The following is a 21,623-nucleotide window of genomic DNA, read 5'->3' on the forward strand; positions in this document are numbered from 1 at the left end:
GCGGGGCAGGTGCGCGCCCGCTGCGCGCCCGCTGAAGCGCGGGGCGGGGAGCGGGGGGGCGGGGAGCCGCCTGCCCGCCCGCCTTCCTCCTCCTCCTCCTCCTCCTCCTGCTGCTGCCGCTGCTGCTGCTTCGCGGCGCTGTCAGGTGCGCCCGCCCGCATGGCTCCGCCGCGCCGGACTTAGCGCCGGGCCGCCCGCTGCCGCTCCGCGCGCCCACGATGCCGCTCGCCGCCGCCGCCGCTCGCCTCCTGCCGCCCGAGCCGCCGCCGCCGATGGAGGCGGCCGCAGCCGCCGCTGCCCGCGGCGCCGGGGAGCAGCGCGCCCGCTGAGAAGCGCCCGAGCCTCCCCAGCAACATGCGGCCCCGGCGCGTCCCCCCCGGCCGCCTCCCGCCGCCCTAGAGCTGCGCTCCGCGGGCCGCCTCCTGCCGCCCCCTCTTTGCACCTCGAGGATCCGGAGCGGCTCCCCCCTCCCCGCCCCCCTGCTCTTCACACTCATTTTTTCTTTTCTTTCTGTTTTTTTTTCTTCTTTTGGGGTGGAAACCGACAGAAACTCCGACGGGGAGGGAGAGGGGGGGAAGCGCGGGGTGGGAGGGGGGAGCCGGCGCAGGACCATGGAAGAGAAGCTGCAGGCGCATCAGGTGGAGATCGACCCGGATTTCGAGCCGCGCAGCCGGCCGCGCTCCTGCACTTGGCCGCTGCCGCAGCCGGACTTCGCGGGCGACGAGGAGGGCGGCGGCGCGGCCGGAGCCCCCGCGGCGGGAGAGGAGGCGGCGGCGGCGGGCGCGGAGCGCAGAGCGGCCGCGGCGCCGCCGCCGCCCGGCGCCGACCTGGGCCCGCTGCGCAAGGCGAAGACGTCGCGCCGCAACGCCTGGGGCAACCTCTCCTACGCCGACCTCATCACCAAAGCCATCGAGAGCTCCCCGGAGAAGCGGCTCACGCTCTCGCAGATCTACGACTGGATGGTGCGATACGTGCCCTACTTTAAGGATAAAGGCGACAGCAACAGCTCCGCCGGATGGAAGGTACCCGCTTGTCCCCCTCTTTTATTCCCCGTGCTCCCCCCGGTGCAACTTGGCACTGTGTCCCCACTGTCTTCCCCGCTGTCACCCCCTCGCCGCGGTGCTGGGTGAGCTGGGGCCGCTCGCGCCCTTTGGGGATAAGGGAAAGTGTCGGTCAAGTTTTGGGGAGGGGCGTGCGGAAGGGTGAGTCTCTGAGCCCTGTGTGACCAGGACAAGGGACATCATGGATCCCACTCCGCTGGCGCCAGGCGGGTGGCCGTGGCTGCTTCTGGCACATGAACATCCCCAAGGACAGTCCCGCTGCCCACCCGCACGCGTGGGACACCCGAAACCGTCCTGGCCGCCTCGTCTGGGGATCCCCGCGTGCCGAGCAAGGGCTTTCCCCAAGCAGGTGGCTCCCGTCAGCTCCTGCTCTGCCGCTCCCTGTCCCAGCTCTGCAGCCTCTCCGGGAATTATCCCGGGAGCCACGCTGGGAAGAGAGGAGGGGGAGAGCCCGCCTTGTGTCCAGATGGTGTCAGTAAAAAGGAGCCGGTTTCTCTCCTAAGCCCTCCCCTAAGCCCTGTCACCTCCGGAGTGATTAGCGCGGCTAACGAGGCTGGTGGCCTCCGACGTCGGCCTCATGCCACCTGCACCGGCCAACCCCTGCCCTGCCCCCTGGGCACCAGCTCACCCGGGGGCTTGTTCGGTGGCACATGGGGCTGCCCTGTCCCCCCTCGTGTCCCCGGGCAGGCAGGGACGCTGGTGGTGCTGTGGCTGAGTGGCAGGGGCTGTTGTTGCGGTGCTTGTGCGGAGGGGACAGTGCGCTGTCCTGGGGTGCCTGGGGCAGGCGCTGCCATCCCCGGAGTCCCCGTGTGGTGACTCTGGAGTGTGGGAAGGTGTCAGGATCAGCGGAGGTCAGACCTTTGTCTCTGGAGACGCCTCGGATGTGCGCTGCAGGTGGGGGGTCTCGTGCCCGTCGGTGGCAGCTGGCGCTGATGGAGTCGGAGCGGGCTCTGGAACACGAGGGGTTTGGGAGATGCTTGTCAGGACTCCGCACTGGTGGCCGGGAGCACCAGGGTGCCCACGGGAGGTGGGATTGGCACGTGAGCAGATGCCGAGCAAGCTCCTCTCCATGGTGGTGAGGCCCTGGCTCGGGGCGGCCACTGGGATGGGAGCCCTTCTCAAACGTGACCTGCCTGTCACATGCGAGTGGCATCCGGTGGCTTTCAGGGTGGAGAGGCGGCTGGTGGGTGTCCTCGGGGAGTGTGAGGGCCGTGCCGTGATGGGGACACTTGGCAACGTGCAAGGTGGCTTCCCATCCTACGCACACCAGCGGGGGCGGCAGCTTCTGGCCTCTGGGCAACAGGTTTTGGGGCTGGCTTTGCCTTCCGGGAGGAGTCCTGGGAAGAGGGGACCTTCCAGGTCCCTCCACCCGCGACCGGCTGCTCCCGCTTTGGCCCAGTCACCTGGGCATCCCCTACCTGCGCTGGGTGCCACCGGGGACCGCTGGCTCCCGAGCCAACACCCTTCACACCGGAGCCTCCACCAGGGAGCGTGTGGGAGCAATCCCACTTCTCCAGCACTGTCCCTTGCCCCTGTGCTGTTCCCAAGCGTCCCTCGCTCCTGGGGGTGGATACGGTGCCTGGCACCTGTCTGTGCAGCCCTGGGACCCCTTGATGCCAAGGGGACCGCAGTTGTCGTGAGTGGGTGGCATTAGAGGAGGAAGGGCACAACACGGAGGATGCGCGGGCAAGCTCGGGTGGCGAAACAGGGTGGCACCTCCCTGCAGGGTGACACTGTGACAGTGCCAGCGCGAGGAGATGGTGACACCTTTGGGGCCGTGGAGGCATGGGGAGAGCAGGGACACGGCCTCGCTTCATGCTGCATGAGGACAGAGGAGAGTCCCGAGGTCCGGATGCTGCCGGGCGCAAGAGGGTATTTCCATGGGCAGCCTGCTCGGATCCACCCGTGTGAGCGGAGGCTTGTTGGGACCCGGCCTTCCCCATGGTGCTGCTGCGCTCTTCCAGGGCAGTGCCGCCCGCTGCTTCATGCCACACGGGGACAGAGTGTCCCCGTGCTCTGGGGGTGGTGACAAAGCAGGGCAGGATGCACCGGGCCAGGAGCCCCCTGCACTTTGCTCCATGGGTCTTGCTGCTGCTGGCGCCAGCTCTGTGTTCCTCCTGGCTCCCCCTGTCCTGCACTGCCCAGCAGGGTCCCTGCTTTGTCCCCTCCCTGCACAGTTCTTGGTGCTGCGGAGCCCCCGGAGCACCGGACAGTCAATTTTGTCCTAACGAGCCATTTGCAGCTTATTAAAGAGCCCCTGGAGATCCTGCATCCCTCCTTCCCCAGGGCCGCACAGGAGCGTCGTGGATTGAAAGCGGTGGCAGACGGGGAGTCTCTGGGAATGGGCTCTTCCCTTAACGAGCTCCTTGGAAGCATCTCTATTCCGGATGGGTGCTGGAGACATGACATCCTCCATGTCCGGAGCTGCCGCTCCTGACTGTTCCCTATGTAGGTGCCAGAGCTGGAGCTCCCGGCAGGACCTTGATCCCGATCCCAGCTGGGGGCACGAGCCCATGGGCTTCCTGTGCCCGTGCCCAGCCGAGGGGCCGCTAGGTGACCCGACATCCATCGGGGACTGAAGTCCCCTCGAGGCCGGGGATTTATGTGTTGGGGAAGGGGAAGACGCCAGCCCTGGGCGTCGTGACGTGCACCGGGAGCCGCCGTTCCCGGGCGCGGGGCAGCGGGCGCCCGTGACTGACAGTTCTGCTTAATTAGGGAGTTGTTATTTTATCAGTTCCTCGGCGCTGGAAGTTTTCTGCTCTGGCTCACGCTTCCTGCTTGTTAATGGGAAACCAACACCCTCCGTCAAGGCGGCAGCCGCGCTGATGCGTTTTTAAAGGTTCTGCTCGCGCCGCGTTGACATCCAAAATACAACAATCAAGCAATCAGCTGGCGGGCGCCTCTTTGATGGGGCTCTGACAGGGCTGAAAACCTTAATTTCCCAGCCCTGCCCTCCACCTCCTCCTCCTTCCGACGGCTGTGCCGCAGGAGTGGCTGCTCCCGCGGCCCTGCGATCTCCAGGGCTGGTGCAGCGGGGCGATCAGGACGTGGGATCTCCCCGTCCCGCATGGAGATCCCCATCCTGCCCTTTAGCAAGGGGAGGGAAAGCTTCAGTGCTGGCCCGGAGCGTGGCCATGCAAACGGCAGGAGGATCCTTTGGCAGAGCTTGGCCCCAGGCTCCGGGGGCTTTTGCCTATACAGGGGTGTTGCCCTATGGGGCTGGATGGGCTTGGAGCCTGTAGGGACACGGGGGTGACTTTCCCCCCAGGAGGGCAGCCGAGGTCTAGGGAGCCGATGGGGTGGATGGGGGCTGGATACTGTGGCCAAGGGCAGAGCTCCCTTTGGCCCTGGGACTTGGAGCGGCCTGGAGGGAGCCCTGCGGAGCATCCCGACCTCACCATATATGGAGATTTCCAGCGGCGGATGGAGAGCCCAGCGTTCCCAGAGAGCCCGGGGCTCCCCTCTGGGAATGGGAGCAGGCGAGAGGCACCAGGGTTGGCTTGTCCCAGGTCGCCGGGAGGGGAATCCCATCCACTTCATCCCACAAACGGCTCCGGAGAAGCTGCGAGTGCAGAGCTGCTGGGTCACTGGGGACCCCGTCCTATTCCCATGGGATGTGGCCTCTCCATGCAGCCCATTCCCACTGGATCCATCATGTCCTAGCCTGTGGCAGTTGTTTGTTGCCCGTCTGGGCATCCTGTCCCAGGGCTTTTCCTTGCTCCATGTGGATCCCCCGTCGTGGGGATCCCCTGGGCTGTTCTCCTCCTCTCTGCCTTGTTCTGCTCTCTCCTTTTGGAGATTTTTCATCTTCCCTTTCTCCCTTTTTTTTTTTTTTTATTCTTTCTCCCTCTCTGTCTCTTCTGGAATTGCTTTTCATGCAGCGCTAACTGCTGAAGTAACACAAACCTGCTAAATGGTCCGGCTTTATGATAGCATAAAAATGATACTACAGCAGTGAGTGGGGCTTTATTAAACCCCAGGGAAAGGCTCCAAATGAGCAGCTTGCTCTGCTCTTACCCCCCCACCCCTTTATTTTTAATAACCGCTGGAATATAAACTACAGTTAAGACGCCGTGGACTGGAAGAGCTGTCACTCGCCATCCCTGCGTGTCCTCCTGCCCTCCCTCTTGCTCCTTGCTGCCGGTGCTGTGATGCTAGTGCTGGATTACTGGGCTGGGATATGGATTTCCTTTGGATTTATATGGCAAAACCCTTGTAAACAGTTTGCAAGGGTGCCGGAGCGCTGGCGGAGCGGGACGAGCTCCATGTAGGAGCAGCCTGAAGCTCTCGGAGCCCCGGGAGCTCCTGGGCCCAGGTCCGTTTGGTGATGGGATCCTCACTGAGATGCTCCCAAACAGGGATGCTCGGGGACCCTGGCAGCATGCAGGAGCAGGATTTTAGTCCTGGATCCCGATTTTTCCATCGTGGAGGCAGCAAGTGGGAAGGGGTTGAATCTCCCCTCATTCCTCCCCACTGCTGCATGCAGCAGGGACGGAGCTGGGTCCTTGTGCTGCATCCCTGGCTCTGATGCTGGGGGAGGGAGGCTCCTTTGGGTTCCCACTTGGATGTGGCCCCCAGGGGTGCTGGTGCTCGGCCCTTCGCGTGGGGGCTGTTTGGGGGCGCGATCTGCTCCCCTGGCCCCAACTGCTTTTAATTAGCCAGACGCTTCCCGGCCGCTCCGCTCTCCCGCTGAAGGTGCCTGATTAGTGCCGAGGTGAAAGGCACTTTGGGTTACGGAAGGACACGGGCGATGGGCTCGCCTGTCTGCTGCCGGAGCTCGTTTTGGACAGCATCTGTTCATTATTATGTGTCGCCTTGGCGGCGCGCCAGCGAGGAGGCCTGGAAGCGCCGCACAAAGATTCCTTTCACCCGCCGCACGCGGAGGAGGAGGAGGAGGAGAAGGAGGCAGCCCGCGCCAGGAGGGGGCACAGCCGGAGAGGCAGCACCCACTGCATCCCGGGCACCCCCAGCGCTCCCCGTCGCTCTGTCTTGGCCACGGGGCATCCTGTCCCACTGGGATGAGGAAGCCACGAGCGGAACTGGGCGATTGCACAGGAATGGGATGCTCCATGCAACCTGCTCCTGCCGGGACGCAGGCACCGGTGCTGCGGGGTGGGTGAGCGGGGACCCCTCCTGTGCCCAGCGCTGCCAGCACCTTCCTGGGTACCGCAGGCTCAGGGGACTCAGCCTACAGGGGGTCACAGCAAAGGTGCAGACGGGCCCACGTGGGCGCACGCGTTGCACCCGCGCATGCCCACGGGCACCCAGGGTGTCTGCGTGTCCCTGCGCACGCTCGGGTGCGTCGGGCGCTGCGCACGCGCGCGCTGCCCTCCCCACTGCCGCTCCGGGGTGCGTGGACACGTGCGCGGGCACCGCCGCGCGCATCCCCACTCGCCTTCCCTTGGCCTCGTGCTGGGCTCGTCCTGCGCCCCGGTTGTCCTCAGAGCAGCGGGCCTGGCGGGGAGGGATATTTGCTCCGGGGGTGGGTAGGAATGAAAAAAAAAGCAAAAAAATAAAATACATAAAAATAAAAAAAATTACGCGAGGGTTGTGAGGAGCCGCCTGCCACCTGGCGCTGTGCCAGCCCGGGGACGCTCCGCCGCAGACATGCCAAGCTGTAATTGCAGACAGACTCATTTCAAGAGACGAGACGGTTATTTTTAACTCGCGTTAAGGTAATGCACGGCTCTCCAGCCGCTTGGTTCAAAAGTTCAGGTCCCCCCCACCGTTCCCTTCCCACCCCAAACTGCTGCCCCCGGCCGGGCGCTCGCCGACATCCCGGTGCCGCCGTCCTCCTCAGAGACGCCTCTGCGGGCTCCATGCTCTGTGGGAGACGCGGAGCATCCCGGGATGCGGAGCATCCCGGTTCGGCCCTGCAGCCCTGGGTTCCCCCTCCCAGATGGCTGCACTGGAGGGTGATGACATGGGCGCCCTCCTCCATCCCGCGGCTCCTACACCCTTGGGGTGTGAAGGCCCTGTCATGGGATATCTCCACTGCAGATTCCCTGGAGGTGATGGGGACCGGGTTAATAACTGTGCTCCCCTCTGATGGCCAAGGGACCGTGAGTGGCAGCACTGGTGGGACCCAAATGGTGCTGCTTTCTTGTCCCAAGAACCTCTGAGAAGCCCACATGAAGCGTGAGCTCTTGCACGCATGGGATTGAGACCTGTAATAGCTTTAATTAATCCTTTGGCCCCCGGCGGCCACCCCGGCAAGCACTGTGGATATCAGGAGCTGGAAGGAGCGAAAGCTCCTGGTGCGCCTGTGTGCTGGCGGAGTGTCGGTCCATCTGTCCCTGCCTGCCCTCTCTCTCTGCTAGCCCCGGGTTGTGTCATCAGCACTTGGCGAGACATCTGGGAGGTCCCTGCAGGGCCGAGGTGACTGAGATCCGCGGCTCTCACGGGGCCGTGGTGATGCAGGTACCATCCTGCTCCCTACAGGGATGCTGGAGGCAGGCGCCCTGACTGCTCCCTGCAGGGATGTCGGATGCAGGTCCCATGGCTGCTCCCTGCAGGGATGCTGGATGCAGGTGCCATCCTGCTCCTTGCAGGGATGTCGGATGCAGGTCCCATGGCTGCTCCCTGCAGGGATGCTGGATGCAGGTGCCATCCTGCTCCTTGCAGGGATGTCGGATGCAGGTACCACGGCTTCTCCTTGCGGGGATGCTGGATGCAGGCACCACCACTGCTCCCTGCAGGGATGCTGGATGCAGGTAACATGACTGCTCCCTGCAGGGATGCTGGATGCAGGTACCATCCTGCTCCCTGCAGGGATGCTGGATGCAGGCGCCACCGCTGCTCCCTGCAAGGAGGCTGCCTCCCGGCTCCTCCCCAAGCCCCATATCCGCGTGTGGTCACTACTGTCATTTGGCATTGCCCTCTGCTCTCCCTTCCTGCACGGCGGCACTTGTGTCACCACTGGAGCTGCTTTTGGGGATGTCAAGAGGAGCACGGAGGGTTGGGGCCCTCTAGGACCTGAGCATGACCGTGCAGGCGCCAGCGGGGGAGAGACCCGCAGGACTAGGGATGCTGAACGGGGACCATCATCCGCAAGGGTCCAACCGGGACAGCCAGGCACAACCCTGGAGGAACCCAGCACCTCCTGTTTGGGATCCCACCGTCCGGCAGGCTGGCCCATGGATCCCGACACGCCTGGGGTGGAGGAAGGGATGAACCCGCTTGTTGTGGAGCGACGGGCTCATAAATTGCGGAAGGTTTTTTGAGGCTGTCAAACCTATGTCTGTCCCAGGGATGTAAGACAGCGCTTTATTGCTGCCGGCTTGATGGTTGTTCCCTTCTCCTCTGCTGCGGTGATTTATCTCTGCACTTTGCGCTGATTGGATTAGAAGTTTAAATGCTAAGGGTGCATAACAATATATTTTTCTTATTAATATTAAAAAATCATTATTGGATTTTTTATAGTTCTGTTTTGAATTGAATCCCCCTTGCTTGATTTATCCTCGCTCCCCGAGTAGAATTTAATGCTAATAGGAACAATCATGGCTTTGTTTTGAATCGTGGACTGTTTGGAAAACTTTCCCCACAAAGGGAAATTACAGTGTTATTAAGAGTCCATTAAAAGAGGGTTTGCCCATTCCCGGCTATTACCTGCAAACTAGCAAGAAAATACAACACAAAAAAGCAAAGACAAAGAGTCGGCTTTGCAGCGCTCCCTGCTTACCCCTTCCCAAGGTGCATCCTCGTTATTATGCCAATTACTGTAATCAGCCCTATTATGTTGCAGGTATTAATTGGCGGTCCTCTTGGTGGGGTTTCTTGGGGGACGCCCAGCGGAAAGCGTCGCCCCATCGGGGACCACAGGAGAGGCTACATGGGGCTTGGTGGCCAGTGGCTGCTGTGGCCGGGCCACCCCACAGGGCTCCTCAGGGTCCTGGCAAAGATCGGGTCCAGTGCGTGGCTTTTGTCCCGCTGCCTGTGCTTGGATGGCATTCCCGGTGGGAGCGACTCTCCGGGATGCCCTGGGATCTCCCTCTTCCATGGCCTCTGTTTGTGAAGAGAGTTGATTTTTCCACCGCCGTGGCAAGTGCATGTGACAAAACAGGAGCCCTGGGTATGAGCAGCAGATACCAGACGGGTGCGTCAGAGGCAGGGCTGGTCTGAGCTCGCCCGGGCGCGCGGGATGGTCTGGATACCCCGGGGCAGGACGCGAGGAGGTGCCGTCTCCAGCCGCCTCTGGAACTGCGGGATGGGTCCCGGGCAGCGGCTGCCCCGGCTCTGACACTCGCTCCGAGCGCTCCAGCTCCGTGCTGCGCTGGAACGGCCGCGGGGACAGCGGTGCCGGGTCCCGGTGCGTCCTGGCCTGTGTGCGTGCACGTGCGTGAGCCTGTGTGCTGGCAACGGGAAAGGCACCGTGCAAACACGCTGTGCACGTGCAGCATGTATGTGCACCGTACATGTACACTGTGCACACACACTGTGCACCCACACCGTGCACATACACCATGCACACATGCTGTGCACGCACACACTGTGCACACACAACGTACACACACACTGTGCATGTACAGCATGTACACACATCATGCACATACTCCATGCACACACACCTTACACACACACCATGCACACACACCGTGCACACACTGTGCACACACACCGTTCATGCACACCATGTACACAGACCATGCACATAGACCATGCACACACCATACACACACATCGTGCACACACATTGTGCACACCCGCTGTGTATGTATACCATGCATGCAGACCATACACACTGATCATGCACACACACTGTGCACATGCACTGTGCATGTACACCATGCAAACAGACCTTGCACCCACACCGTGCACACACACCATGCACACATCCCTTGCACACACACTGTGCACACACCCTTTGCACACACATCTTGCACATACACTGTGCACACACACTGTGCACACACACCATGCACACACCCCTTGCACACACACCATGCACACACACCTTGCGCACACACCATGCACACACCCCTTGCACACAGACCATGCACGCACCTCTTGCACATACACCATGCACACACACCTTGCGCACACACCTTGCATACACACCATGCACACAGACCATGCACACACACCATGCACACACACCGTGCACACACGCCTTGCACATAGACCATGTGCACACACACCATGCACACACACCGTGCACACACACAGTCAGCTGCCAGGCGCCAGGGACCCCCGCGTGGCACCCCAGCTAGCCAAGCAGCATGTCCTCAGGCGTCCTCCCGCCAGCAGTGGCCATATGGCCTGGGCTTCCCGGCACCCAGTTCACGGCCAGGTCGCTCTGGAATCCCGGCAATAGGATCCGCTCACCCTCCGCACGCACTCTTGGCTGACTTGCTCTTGTTTTCGCCGTATCCCGGAGCCGGAGCGCGCCAGCCGAGCCGTGGCCATGCAGGGAGGCTGCGTGCCAGGTCCCCGGGCCAGCTGTGAGGCCGCAGGGTTGGTGGCAGTCACAGCCCCGTGGTGGGGTAGTGATGACAGGTCAGGTTTGAGCATGGCAGGAGGGTCCTGCGGATGCACAGCGCGATGCTGGCAGCGCCCCAGGCATCGCAGCAGCTGCCACGGGCTGGGGGCTTGGACCAGGGCTCCAGGAGGTGCTGGGTGGCACGTTATGTGACATGAGCTGTGCTTCAGTGTCCCATCACATCATACTCTACCCCAGGGTACTGCCCTTGGGCGCCTTGTGCATATCTGGGGTGCAAACCTATAATTCTCATTGCGCTCCGAATAATCCATGGCCGCGTTGCTCCGGCGGAGCCTCTTGCAGCCTGCGCTCCCTGCCTGGCCAGTGGCCACCCGACCCTGCGTCCCCACGGCTGGAATGCTGCCCTGGGTGTCCCCTGCCGCCCGTGGGGGTCTCGGCGGGGACCTTGGGGACGGGGGTGCTGGGCAGGATGGCAGCTCCTGGTGCGGAGCAGCACCGAGAGCCGTGAGGGGTTAAATGAAACGAAGCCACCGCGAAAGTTTTGGCTCAGGAGCCGCAGGCAGAAAGTGCATTTGTAGCCGCAAGTGGCCGCCTTGAAGACGATCCAGATCTGTCTGGGAGCCGTCTGCTGCTAAAACCCTTTGATCCACTTACTGCTCTCCGGGGAGCTCCCCGCAGCGCTGGTGCTAATGCCCCCGTGGCGACAGGGGATTAGCTGCCAGACGGATGCAGGGAAGACCCCCCCGATCCCTCGGCAGGGAAACGGCAGCAGAAAGCGGGAGAGGGACAGGGGGGCTTGGAGAGGGCACCCCCAGGCTTCACCGTTGTGGGACCAGAGTGAGGGGATGTGAACCTGGGAATCTGGATGGCCCTGAGTATTTCCAGGTTATATGAGCAGCTCCTGCGAACCTGTGGGTGCTGGCAGCCCTTTTTGGGTGTCAGCCACAAGGCCAGGGTGATGGTCGGAGTGAGGGTTTTGTGTCCCTGGTAGGTCCCAAATCCCGGGAATGGGACACAAGCCTCCCAGGGCTGGCAAGGCAGCGTCGGGATATGCTGGTGTTGGGATGTTCCGGGTGGTGGGATTCCCACCCGTCCTCACCCCGCTGCGGCCCCACGCACGGGATTTGGGAGGCAGGAGGAGTGACCGGGTCCGGGAGGACTGGACCCGGCTGCACGCGAGGGGCTGGGGTTACTCCGTGCCCTTTTCCAAAGTGTCCGGCCCTGTGCTCCCTATGCCAAACCACAGGGGTAGCGGCGGTGGGATCAGTGAGGATGAGAGCTGGGTTCAGAGGCAGTGGGTAACGTGTCTGGGTGAGAAATGGCCTCACAGGACAAACACAGTTTTGGGTCATCTGGCCCAGATAGCACATTCAACCTGAGGTCTGCCAAATGGACCAGTTTAGAAGGAAGGAAAAGCAGGAAAACCAGCAGTGCTGGACATACAGTTTCCTGCTCCAGCAGGGGATGAAACTGGGGGAATTTGGGAATGCAGAGATTGTTCTGATTTTACCCTGGGTCCTATTTAATGGGAGCTGAGAGCGGCTCCCGCTCATCCCTTCCAAGGGGCTCCAGGAGCGCTGATGGCTGAAAAGATGCTGCACGGGATGCAGTAACGCTCCAGGGGCTGGGACGGCTGCTCTGGGGGTCGGGGAGTGTTGGTGACACTGCGCACGGGTGTAGCACGCGTGGGGACAGCGCCACCAGCCCCGGGCCATGCCCTGAGCCGCTCAGCATGCAGCAGGATGCGGATGCACGCGGAGCAGGGGAGGGATCCCACGCTGTTCCCGCCTGGATGGGGTCCTGGGTGTTGGACATTGGTCACGGGATGGTCCCGGCGGGGGCTGCAAGAAGGACAGAGCCGACAGGGCGACCACAGAGGTGCGAAAGGAGGAGGTGGCCACGGCAGCAGCGCTCACAAAGGCTCCATTGAGGGAGGGCGCTTGGCTCTGCGCGGAGCAGGAGGCCGGCCAGGAAAAACAGGGCCCGGAGCGGGGAGCACATCGTGTCCCTGGCGGCAGCCGCCGGCGCGCGGTACATTCCGCAGCGGAGGAAGCCGCGCGCGCCAGGAGGCTCCGGCCAGCGCAGCCGCCCTGCGGAGCCCCGCGTGGGGCGGCCCCTCGCCCGGGGGCCGGGGGCTGCTCCGACCTCCGTGGGGAGCGGAGGGGATGCAGCAGGGTGGGGGTGGCCGCGGCAGCGGGCGGGCGCCGTGCCCAGGAATTCGGGGATGGTTTGCAGGCTGCTCAGCCGCGGCGGCAGCGTCTAATTCCATTAGGACGCAGTGTCACGAAGGTGGCAGCGCAGGACATGCGAGCAGGGGCGGACAGGGCTCCTGGGAGACACCGGCACTGGCACCGGCACCGGCACCGGCACCGGCAGGGTGGTGCGTGGAGGTCCCGGGTGCCCCCGTGTGGGTTTGGAGGTGCCCGGGGATGGCAGAGCTGTGATGGAGCTGCCTTCCTACAGTGACACGTGGCCTCGCGGGGCTCCCGTCCTTCCCTGCACATCCCCAGGACGCAGGTCTGGGTGGCCAGCAAGTGTCTCCCGAGCCAAAGCATCTTCTCCCTCATCCCATAGGTGCTTTCCCTGTGCTCCTGCATGCCCCAGCATCCCGCACGCTGGCATCCTCCATTACCCCCCTACCCTGTGCAAGGACCTGGAGCGCTTTGTGGTCCCCTGCAATCGAGTGTCCCTGGCCTGAAAACACACTAAAGTCAGCTTCAGTGACCATAAGGTTTGCAGAAGGTGGTTGAAACCATCTGGTTCAGGTATAGGTCAGCCATTCCCCACGGTCCAGGACACGTTTGTTGCTCCCGGCACAAGCCTGGGCTCCGTTTCTTCCTTCCCATTAGCTGGATATTTTGTGATCCTTCTCGGGGCCTTGCTGGTTCCTCCAGCTGGAAGCCAAGATGCAGAATGGACCCAAAGGTGGCCTGGGGGCCACGCAACACCTTCCGCAGGGACTGGAGGAGCCCAGCACCGGTGCCGGGCACACGTGGGCACTGCCGGACACAGGGACACTGGGTTTCGAAGCGTTTCCCTCAATTCGATCCGGAGAGACCCACTCAATCCCGAGAGATGGCTCTGCCGGGCCCCGTGTGGAGCATCTCCGCCTGCTTCCCGGGTCAGAGCAGGGTCCCCTGGCAGCCCCCCTTGCTCCTGGTGGCCCTGCTGTGCAGGGCTCTCCGGCAGCACCAGCTCCTCCCTCCAGAAGCACCGGGACCGGCTGCTCCAGCAGCCTCCGGGTGATGCAATTTTCGCCATTACCGGTAAAGCTGCTGAGCCCCGGGGGGCCGCGCAGCTCCGGGCTGCGCCGTGTTGTGCTCCCGTTGCTGTGTGACCTGCTGATGGGAAACCTGCCGCCTCCCCAGGTGCCCGGGGCTCCTTGTGGGGTTGTCTGGGCCCAGGATTTGGTTGCCAAACCGAGGGGGGATTTTGGAAGCCATTTTGGGGGTGTGAGAGGGTCTCACGGCATTTCCCCCACACCAGCGACCTCCCTCCCTTCCCTTTGCTGCTCTGGTTGTCCTGGGTTGGTGCATGGCTTGGAGGCTCCGGTGCCTTGTCCCAGCGGGTGTGTGGGCTGTGATGGGACAGGACGCGGGGGAGATCCTGCCGGGCAGGATGACCCATTCCTGAGGAGTCCGGGCTGCCCAGATTTACAAACGGGCAAGTTTAGGGCATCTGTGGCAACCTTTGGAATGTCTGTGGTGCCCCTGAACCCTTGGAGAGAGACCTGGAGGCTGTGATTAGTGTAAGGAGGGCCCGGGTGCCAGGACCCTGCGAGGAGGAGGAGGAGGACGGGGATGCAGACAAAGCCGGGCTCCACCTGCGCTACCTGCGGGATGCAGCGCGGGGCTCGCCGTTTCCGTGGCAACGGCAGATGGCATCCCTGGCTCCGAGAGCGGGAGGTTCCCCGCCTCGCTCCGATGTCATCGGCCGTTTCCCCGGTAACCCCGAATCCGGAAGCTGGTCCTGGCGGGCAGGGAGGGGAGGACCTCGGCCGCCACCTTCCCCCGGTACCCGCTGCCGCTTCCAGACCCAGCGGCTGCGTGGAGCAGGGATGGAAGGATGAGCAGCCTGGTCCGGCGGGGGAGCAGGTGGCCCTGCCCATGGAAAAGATGCCAAGTCCTGTCCAGGCTTTGCCTCTGGGGCCTTCCTTGCACTTGGCAATGCTGTGAATAGGAGACTGGGGTGTTTGGGACAAAAGTGACACCTGTCCTGGTGTCCTGGGGATGTGGCAGTGCTGCCAACCTGCTGACCCACTTCCCGTCTCCTTATTCTAATGGACAGACTTCTGGGGAGTCTCCCAGAAAGGGAGAAAACCCAAGAGAAGTGGGAATATATCTGGATCAGTTGGTAATTCCCTTTTTTTGAGCAACTACTCTCAGGCAGTTGCTGGCTGGGGCCATTAACCCACCAGGTGCCCCTGGGCGGGCACTGATGGGCATGAAGTGGCTGGGGATCCCGCTCCATGCTGCTCCTGGGAACATTTTCCTCCAGCAGTTCCGCTCGTGCCGTGAGCCTGTCCCGGGTGGTAGTGCCCATGGGAAAGCAGCCTGCTCACCCTAGCTGTTTTGTGCCTCTTTTATTTTATATAAACAGATTTGTTGCTTATCTCCCAAGGCTTAGCCCCATCCCAGGTCCAAGCGGCCAATCCCTCCATCCAAGAAAAGCCAGAGGTCCAGCTAAATCTGTCCGCAGGAGGGTTGGTCCAAAACGGCCTGCCAGGAAGCACATGCTCACATCGTGTGTCCTCGGCACGGTGCTGTCCCTGGCACGGTGGTGGCCCCGGGTCCTTTCTCTGCCAGGAGAGTCCCTTGCGAAGGCAGCAGTTGTCAGCCCTGCCCCAGCTGGCCCGGCTGAGCAGGGCGCTTATATTGGCACCAAATCGGATCCCGTAGTGCGGCAGCTGCCAGGATCTCCGTGCAGATCCCATGCTCCCTGTGGATCCCGTGCTCCCTGCGGATCCTGTGCTTTGGGAACAGAGAGGTGACAGGAGGCAGTGGCAGCTCCCTGGTGCCATCGGGGTGAACTTGCTCCACCGGATGCTTTCTCCTTGTGGCCCGTGTGCCGGGCAAGGTGGCAGGGAGCCTGGCGACCCACAAGGAGCCCGTGAGAACCCGGGGCTCCCCAGGGTGCCAGAGGAAGCTGCTTTTCCCTGTGCTGGGGGGTGGGCAGTGCCAGGAGGAAGGAATGACCCGAGTCGCTTGCCAGGACGCCGGGGCCCCGCAGCGTCCCCGGGCGCCCGCGTGACTCGGCAGCCCGTGCGTGCGTGGGAGCTCCGTGTGCTGTGAGTAATCCCGGGCTGGCGAGGCCCTGGAGAGGAGCCGAGGGGGCGGCGGGCTGTAATTAGCAGGTGCAAAAGGAGCTGCTGCCGCGGGGCCGGCTGAGTCACCGCGGGGATCGCGTGGGCGCCCGGCCCGCACGGACCGCCCGGGCGCGGGGCCTGGCGGGGACAAGGGCGGATTGAGGCGGGTTGGGGCACGCGGGGCTCTGCGCCAACGTGGGAAACCCCCTGGGGACCCAGGGGGCTGCACTGGTCATCCTGGCTATTGCTGCCTCCCTTTTCTCCATGCTGGGAAGATGAGGATTTATCTGTCCCCCCTGGAAAGATCCTTGTTTTTTGGCTCCCATTCAGCATCCAGAGGACCTCTCTGTGTTGCAGGTTGGAGCCATGGGAGCTCTTTGGCTTTTCCTGGTGGGAAGGACGCTCCTTGGCGCCCTCGATGTGCCCTGGGGAGACCCTCCAGGCACCTCGGGGACCTCGGTCCTCTCTGTGGGTCAGTGCTAGGTCCTGCCTGCAGCTCTCTGAGGCCCTGGGCTGGGTCGGAGGAGCTGAGCGAGTGCTAGGGATGCTCTGCTCCCCAGAGACCATGATCAGAACAGGAGCGGTTCATCCCAGACAGGTGTTTGGGGGAATAAGGCTCCAGGGCCACTGCACATCCCTCGGGATGCCCCGCACGGGCTCCCCGGAGCTGCCTGGGGCCATGTGGGGACCACAGCCCGGTGTCTTCCCGGCCTCCCGCTGCTTTCGTTGGGACCTTCCCGTTTTTCTGCAGCATCTGGCTCAGGTTTCTCCTCCGCACCCCTCCTCCTGTCCCAGCTGGGCTGGGTTGGTGGCACTGGCCACCAGCCTCTGTCCCCCAAATCCCTCTGACCCCATCACTGGTAGGGAGGGCATCCTCCAGCCCCGAGCAAGTGGGCCCAGACGCTGGAGTTTGTTGGAAATTGTAAGTTATTTTTGCAGATGCTTTGGAAAGAGAGTGTCTTTCTGCAGCCGTTCTCTATTGTGCCATGCTGCAGGTACCCGTAACAGATATTTTCTCTTCTAACCCAAAGGCCTTCTGCTCCTGACCTCCTTGCCTTTGGGGTGTAAAATGTGCAAACGGGTACGAATATTTCTATTTTTCTCAAATGACTGGGAAATTTTTATCAAAATAAAATTGTTCATCCAAGCATGTTGTGAGGGAGAAATTCAGCCTGAGTCTTGTACCCCTTTCTGGTCCCCATCCATCTCAGAGCTGAGCACCCCAGTGATCCCAAGGCTTCCCAGGCTGGACACACTCTCCATCTAAGGGCGGAGGATCTGTCCTTTGGATGGAGCCGGAGGGCAGAGTGCGAAGGCCACACCGTGCTGGTACCAGGAGGGTGCTGGGACACCTAAAGGGACAACCTGTAGCCGGGCCTCCTTCCTCCTGCAAGTCTTCGGGGGGTGCCTGAGCCCCAGTGCATGGCCCCGTGCCCGGCTGTCTGCGCTTTTTGGGGTAGGATCCCCCCTTGGAGCTGTTGTCTTCTCAGCGCATGCACCGTTGCATGAAGCTGCATGGGGCAGGCTGGACTCTGCCGTTTTCCTCGTCTTCCCTCTGCAGACCGAGAGGAGGTGATGAGGGTGCAGGTGGTTTCCTCGCCAGGAGCTGCTGCTTTTGGAGCTCCATAGGGGCTGATTTTCCTGTTTTGAGCGTCTTGTGTGTCTCTCCTGGAGACTGGCTCTCCCCAGGGTGTTCCCTGCTTCCAGGTGCGGAGCAGCTCCGCTTCGCTCAGCCCTGGTCGGTGTGGGCCCTGGCTGGGCAGTGCGCGGGTGTTGGGGCCGTGTCCGCTGCTCCAGCACGGGCTGTGCTGCCGTCCCCGCTCCCAGCAGAGCACGCGAGCAGGAACAGCCCCGTTCAGGGGGGATTTTGCAGACACGGAGCTCCGGGGGCCCTGGCAGGGCTGGGGGTGGTGAGCAGGGCCACATGGCTCCCCCCGGCCGGCAGGGCCGTGGGACGCGCGCGGAGCCCGCGGATCCGGGATCCCTTTGGGGATGCTGCAGTGGGGACCGCGAGCCCACGTCCTCGCTCCGTCCCACCGCTTCCTTGCTCCGTGACTTGCCACCTCCGCGGCCACTGGTGGCCCTGGCACCCAAGCGGCGGCGGGAAGCAGTCAGCGGGGAATTGAACCGCTACCTGAGGAAAAGGGAGCACTGCTGCTTTAATTATTTGGCTGTGGTAAGAACTTGGTGTGGAAGAAATTGAACCCAGGGGAAAAAATACTGTAATTTCATGCAAAAATTACATGGCAGCTCTGTGTGATTTACTGCAGCTATTTTGGTGGCCAACTCTGGGGTGTAATTAGAGTATTACTGTATAAGTGGCTGATACCAGAAAGGGTCTTTCCAAGGCATCTCAGCTGGTTTGCCCTGCTGGGGAAGGGGTCCAAGAGGGCTGGGCCTGGGGCGCTCCAAGGGGACATCTCGCTGCCTCCTAGGGATTCCAGCCCTGGGAGCAGACACCTTGGAGAGCATCCCCAGATGGGCAGATGCTTCATGATTCCCCAGCACCCATGGGACATCTGAAGAGACACCAGGGTCTCCTCGAGCTCTGAGGCTGCTGGTTTGGGGCCAGTGGAACAGCTTTGGAGGAGTGGTGCTGATGGGGTTTTCTTGCATCTCCTGAGTCTTGGTGCCACGGCAGGAGCCGAGGAGCCGGGATGGGATGTGATTTCCCGTTGTGGGTGTCAGTGTGCTGAGTTCCGGGTTGGCTTTTTGTCCGCAACTCGTACACAAGGATAGGGTGGCGGGGGATGCGTGGGGCGTCCTGGCCTGCTGCAGAAAGCAAAGCTCAGTGCTGCCAACCCCAGCGCCCAGCCGAGCATCCCTGCGGGGACCGGGGCGAGAAGCCGGAGCCCGCGACTGGGTGAACAGGAGTGTCTGGCACAGGCCCCGTCCAGAGGGATCGTCCCGGATTGTGCCCAGCCTGTCAGCTCCGTGCCCAGGAGCCCTCGGGATGGCCACCGTGATGTCCCCTTGCCATCTGGAGCCAGCCTGGAGCTGCGAGACGCGTCGTCTGCTCCAGCACCCACCGAGCCCCTCCTGTGGCACCGTGCCGTGGGGCAGGGATAGGGCACGCGAGCCCGTGCCATGGGCTCCTCTGCTTCCCGCCGGTGAGCAGGTCGTTGCAGCTCTGCGTGCGGAGCCTGTGCATGTCGGAGGCCCCCAGAGGCAGCGGGAGCCCTCAGCCGGCTCCATGCCCGCCGTGCATCCTGATTTCCCATGTGCGCCTCCCTCCTGCATGTCCGGCCCCTGCGCTGGGTGAGCTGCAGCTCCCGGGGGAGCATCCGCAACTCCCAGGCTGCTCCCGCGCTGCCGGCTCTCCAGCCGCCTTCCCGAGGAGGCGCGTTCGTTATCTGTGGCGGCCGTGTTGCCCTCTAATGAGCCCTTTGGAGAGCACGTGGGGCGGCACAGACAGCTCTGGGGGTTTGAGGACACCGCGTTGCTGCCGGGGGAGCAGGGGGATTGCTGCGTTACGCTGGCACAGGGCTTCCCCCCGACGCGCTCCATCCCCACGGGCATGGGCACGAGGGACCTGCCATGGCTGGGGTGTCTGCAGGGTGCTGAGTGCCAGGCCCTAGCGATGGAGACTGCAGAAAGCAGCTCCTTGCCCTGGAAATGCCCTGAATTCAGCCCGTGACCTGCTGAAGGGGCACAGTGAGAGGTGACCACAGAGCCCTCCTGCTCCTCGGCCTTGTCCAGGGCAGCCTGGCTGGGAAGGCACCGCTGCTCCCGTCAGGGTGAGGGGCTGGACCGGCCGGCAGGTTGGGACTTGGCTCTGTGGCCTCTCAGGCTCAGGCACATTTGGGCATCTCTGCTGTGACAGGGATGGTTGCTCAGACCTGGCATTTGGTGGGGGACCAGGCCCCAGAACCAAATGAGTCGGTTTTGTCCTCTCCACGGTCTCCTTGTTGGGGCTTGTGCATATCACCCTGCTGCACGTCAAGCCCTGGAGCCATCCTAGACACCCGCTCCGCGTCTCTCAGGGCATGTCTTGGCCTCTCAGGTCCTGAATTTACCATCCAGATGTTGTGAAGTCACCTGCTGCCAGTGCTGGTCCAACCCCTGTGCCAGCAGCCCCGTCCCCTAGGCTGGTAGGACCTTTCAGCTGGGCCGTGTCACCAGGATTTGGTGGCCAAGACGTGTTGATGGCAATGGCTGTAGCAGTAAGTGGGGAAGATGCTGGTGCTGCAATTGTCCCTTGTGGGCTTGGAGCTGGCGCGTCAGGATGGGGGCTGCTCCCTGGGCTCACGACAGGGCGCTCTGGGGACAGGGACAAGGTGGGAGCTGGGGCTGCTCTGCCCTCTGCCCGGGGCAGGGACGATGCTCCGTGTGCGGCGTTTCCAGAGGGGACGTGGAGGGATGGCAGCCGGCTCCAATAAATGTGCTGCCATGGCAACGGGAACACTCCCCGCGCAGCGCTCGCCGCGAGCGGCTGTTGGCAGCGAGGGGGACGCTCGGCCTCCGCGCGCCCGTCAGCCCGGCCCGCCGCGCACCCGGGAGCACCCTGGTGCCGAGGAGATGTCCTCCTATGGAGGAGCTGTCCTCCACCACCCTGGCATGTCCCACTTGGTTGGTGGAGACCTGGCTTGTGCAGAAAGGGCTGAGTCCAGCATCCCCGTGTGGGATGGGATGCCCAAGCAACCCCGTGGCACTGCCAGGGCCTGGCACCTGTTGGTCTCCAGCACGTCCCTGCACTGAGCCATGGAGGCCACCAGACTGGGACCTCCAAGTGGGCATCCCTAGCCATGACCCCCGGTGCCGAGACGGGCTGCGGAGCCAGCCCTGGGCACGGGGGACAGCCTGGGGCCACGGGGGTGGGCACTGCGGTTGGGTTGGCGTTGCTTGCTCCTCCTGCTCGTTTGAAAATAACTTGCACAGCTCATAGTCAGGAGGCACCAAGCCAACTGCAAAATGCGGCCTCGCTGCCAAGTCCGCAGGGGTGTGAGGGGGAGCATCGTGCCAGGGCCTGCGGCCCGGGCTGCTCCGCTGCATCCACATTTGCCCCGTGTCTGCAAGGACCCAGGCACGGGCAGGGAAGGGCAGAGGTGGGACCAGGTTGTAGACCCGATGTCAGCCAGGACCTTCTCCTGCAGCAACATGGTGCCAACCAGGGGATGCGCTTTACCTGGAGACCTGTCTCGCCACTACCCTGCTCATCCCTGTCCTGGAACACGGCCACCAGCCCAGGTAGCCACCGCCAGGCTCCTCTTGGCCTTGAGACGGGGGAGTCCTGGCTGTGCATGAGGATCGTGGTGGCCGGGCTGCTGCAGGAGGGCTTGCTGGGAGGCAGAGGGGTGTGCGGTACGGACAGGGCAGGCGAGGGCCGGCCAGGCGTGTGGTGCAGGCTGCACCCCATGGCATGGGAGATGGGCCTGCGCCCCAGGGCGTGAGGAGAGCCGTCCCCTGCCCCACGGCAGCACAGACCTACAGCACAGGGCAGCAGGGCACTGCTGTCCCCGCTGGCCTCGGCGCCTCGGGCTCCGTCCTGGGGCAGAGGAGGGACGTGCAGAGGAGGAGGCTGCAGCCTGGCGGGGAGGGTCCCTGCATGTCCCCTCCTTGCCGTGTCCCCCATCCCTGCATCCCCCTCGGCACCAGCTCCCCCCGCGCCAGTGCAATCCCGGGCAGGGGGGTCCATGAGCCACCCCGATGATCTGGGTGACATCCTGGCGCCAGCCACGGTGCGTGACGAGGCGGGGGACGCGCTGGGCAGCCCGCGCTGGCACCCGCCGCTGCCTCCAAGCTGCCGCCTGAGCCACCTGCGCCGGCGGCGGCGCCGCGGCCTGTCACGCCGCTCATGGGCGTTTGGTTCAATTAGTGG

The 21,623-nt window shown here is 63.2% G+C and overlaps 1 protein-coding gene across 1 annotated transcript in view; it reads left to right on the forward strand.

Annotated features, from left to right (window-relative positions):
- Positions 1-526: 526 nt before the first annotated feature.
- Positions 527-21,623, forward strand: part of FOXO6 (forkhead box O6) — a 29,497-nt gene continuing 8,400 nt past the window's right edge. Inside the window, exon 1 of the mRNA XM_010224197.2 lies at positions 527-1,022. Coding sequence (XP_010222499.2) covers positions 612-1,022 — 411 coding nt within the window. The 5' untranslated portion in view covers positions 527-611. The remainder of the gene's footprint in view (positions 1,023-21,623) is intronic.

Source organism: Tinamus guttatus, unplaced genomic scaffold, assembly GCF_059628265.1.
Source record: "Tinamus guttatus ecotype Peru unplaced genomic scaffold, ASM5962826v1 Tinamus_guttatus_pri_ptg000678l, whole genome shotgun sequence".
Lineage (NCBI taxonomy): Eukaryota > Metazoa > Chordata > Aves > Tinamiformes > Tinamidae > Tinamus > Tinamus guttatus.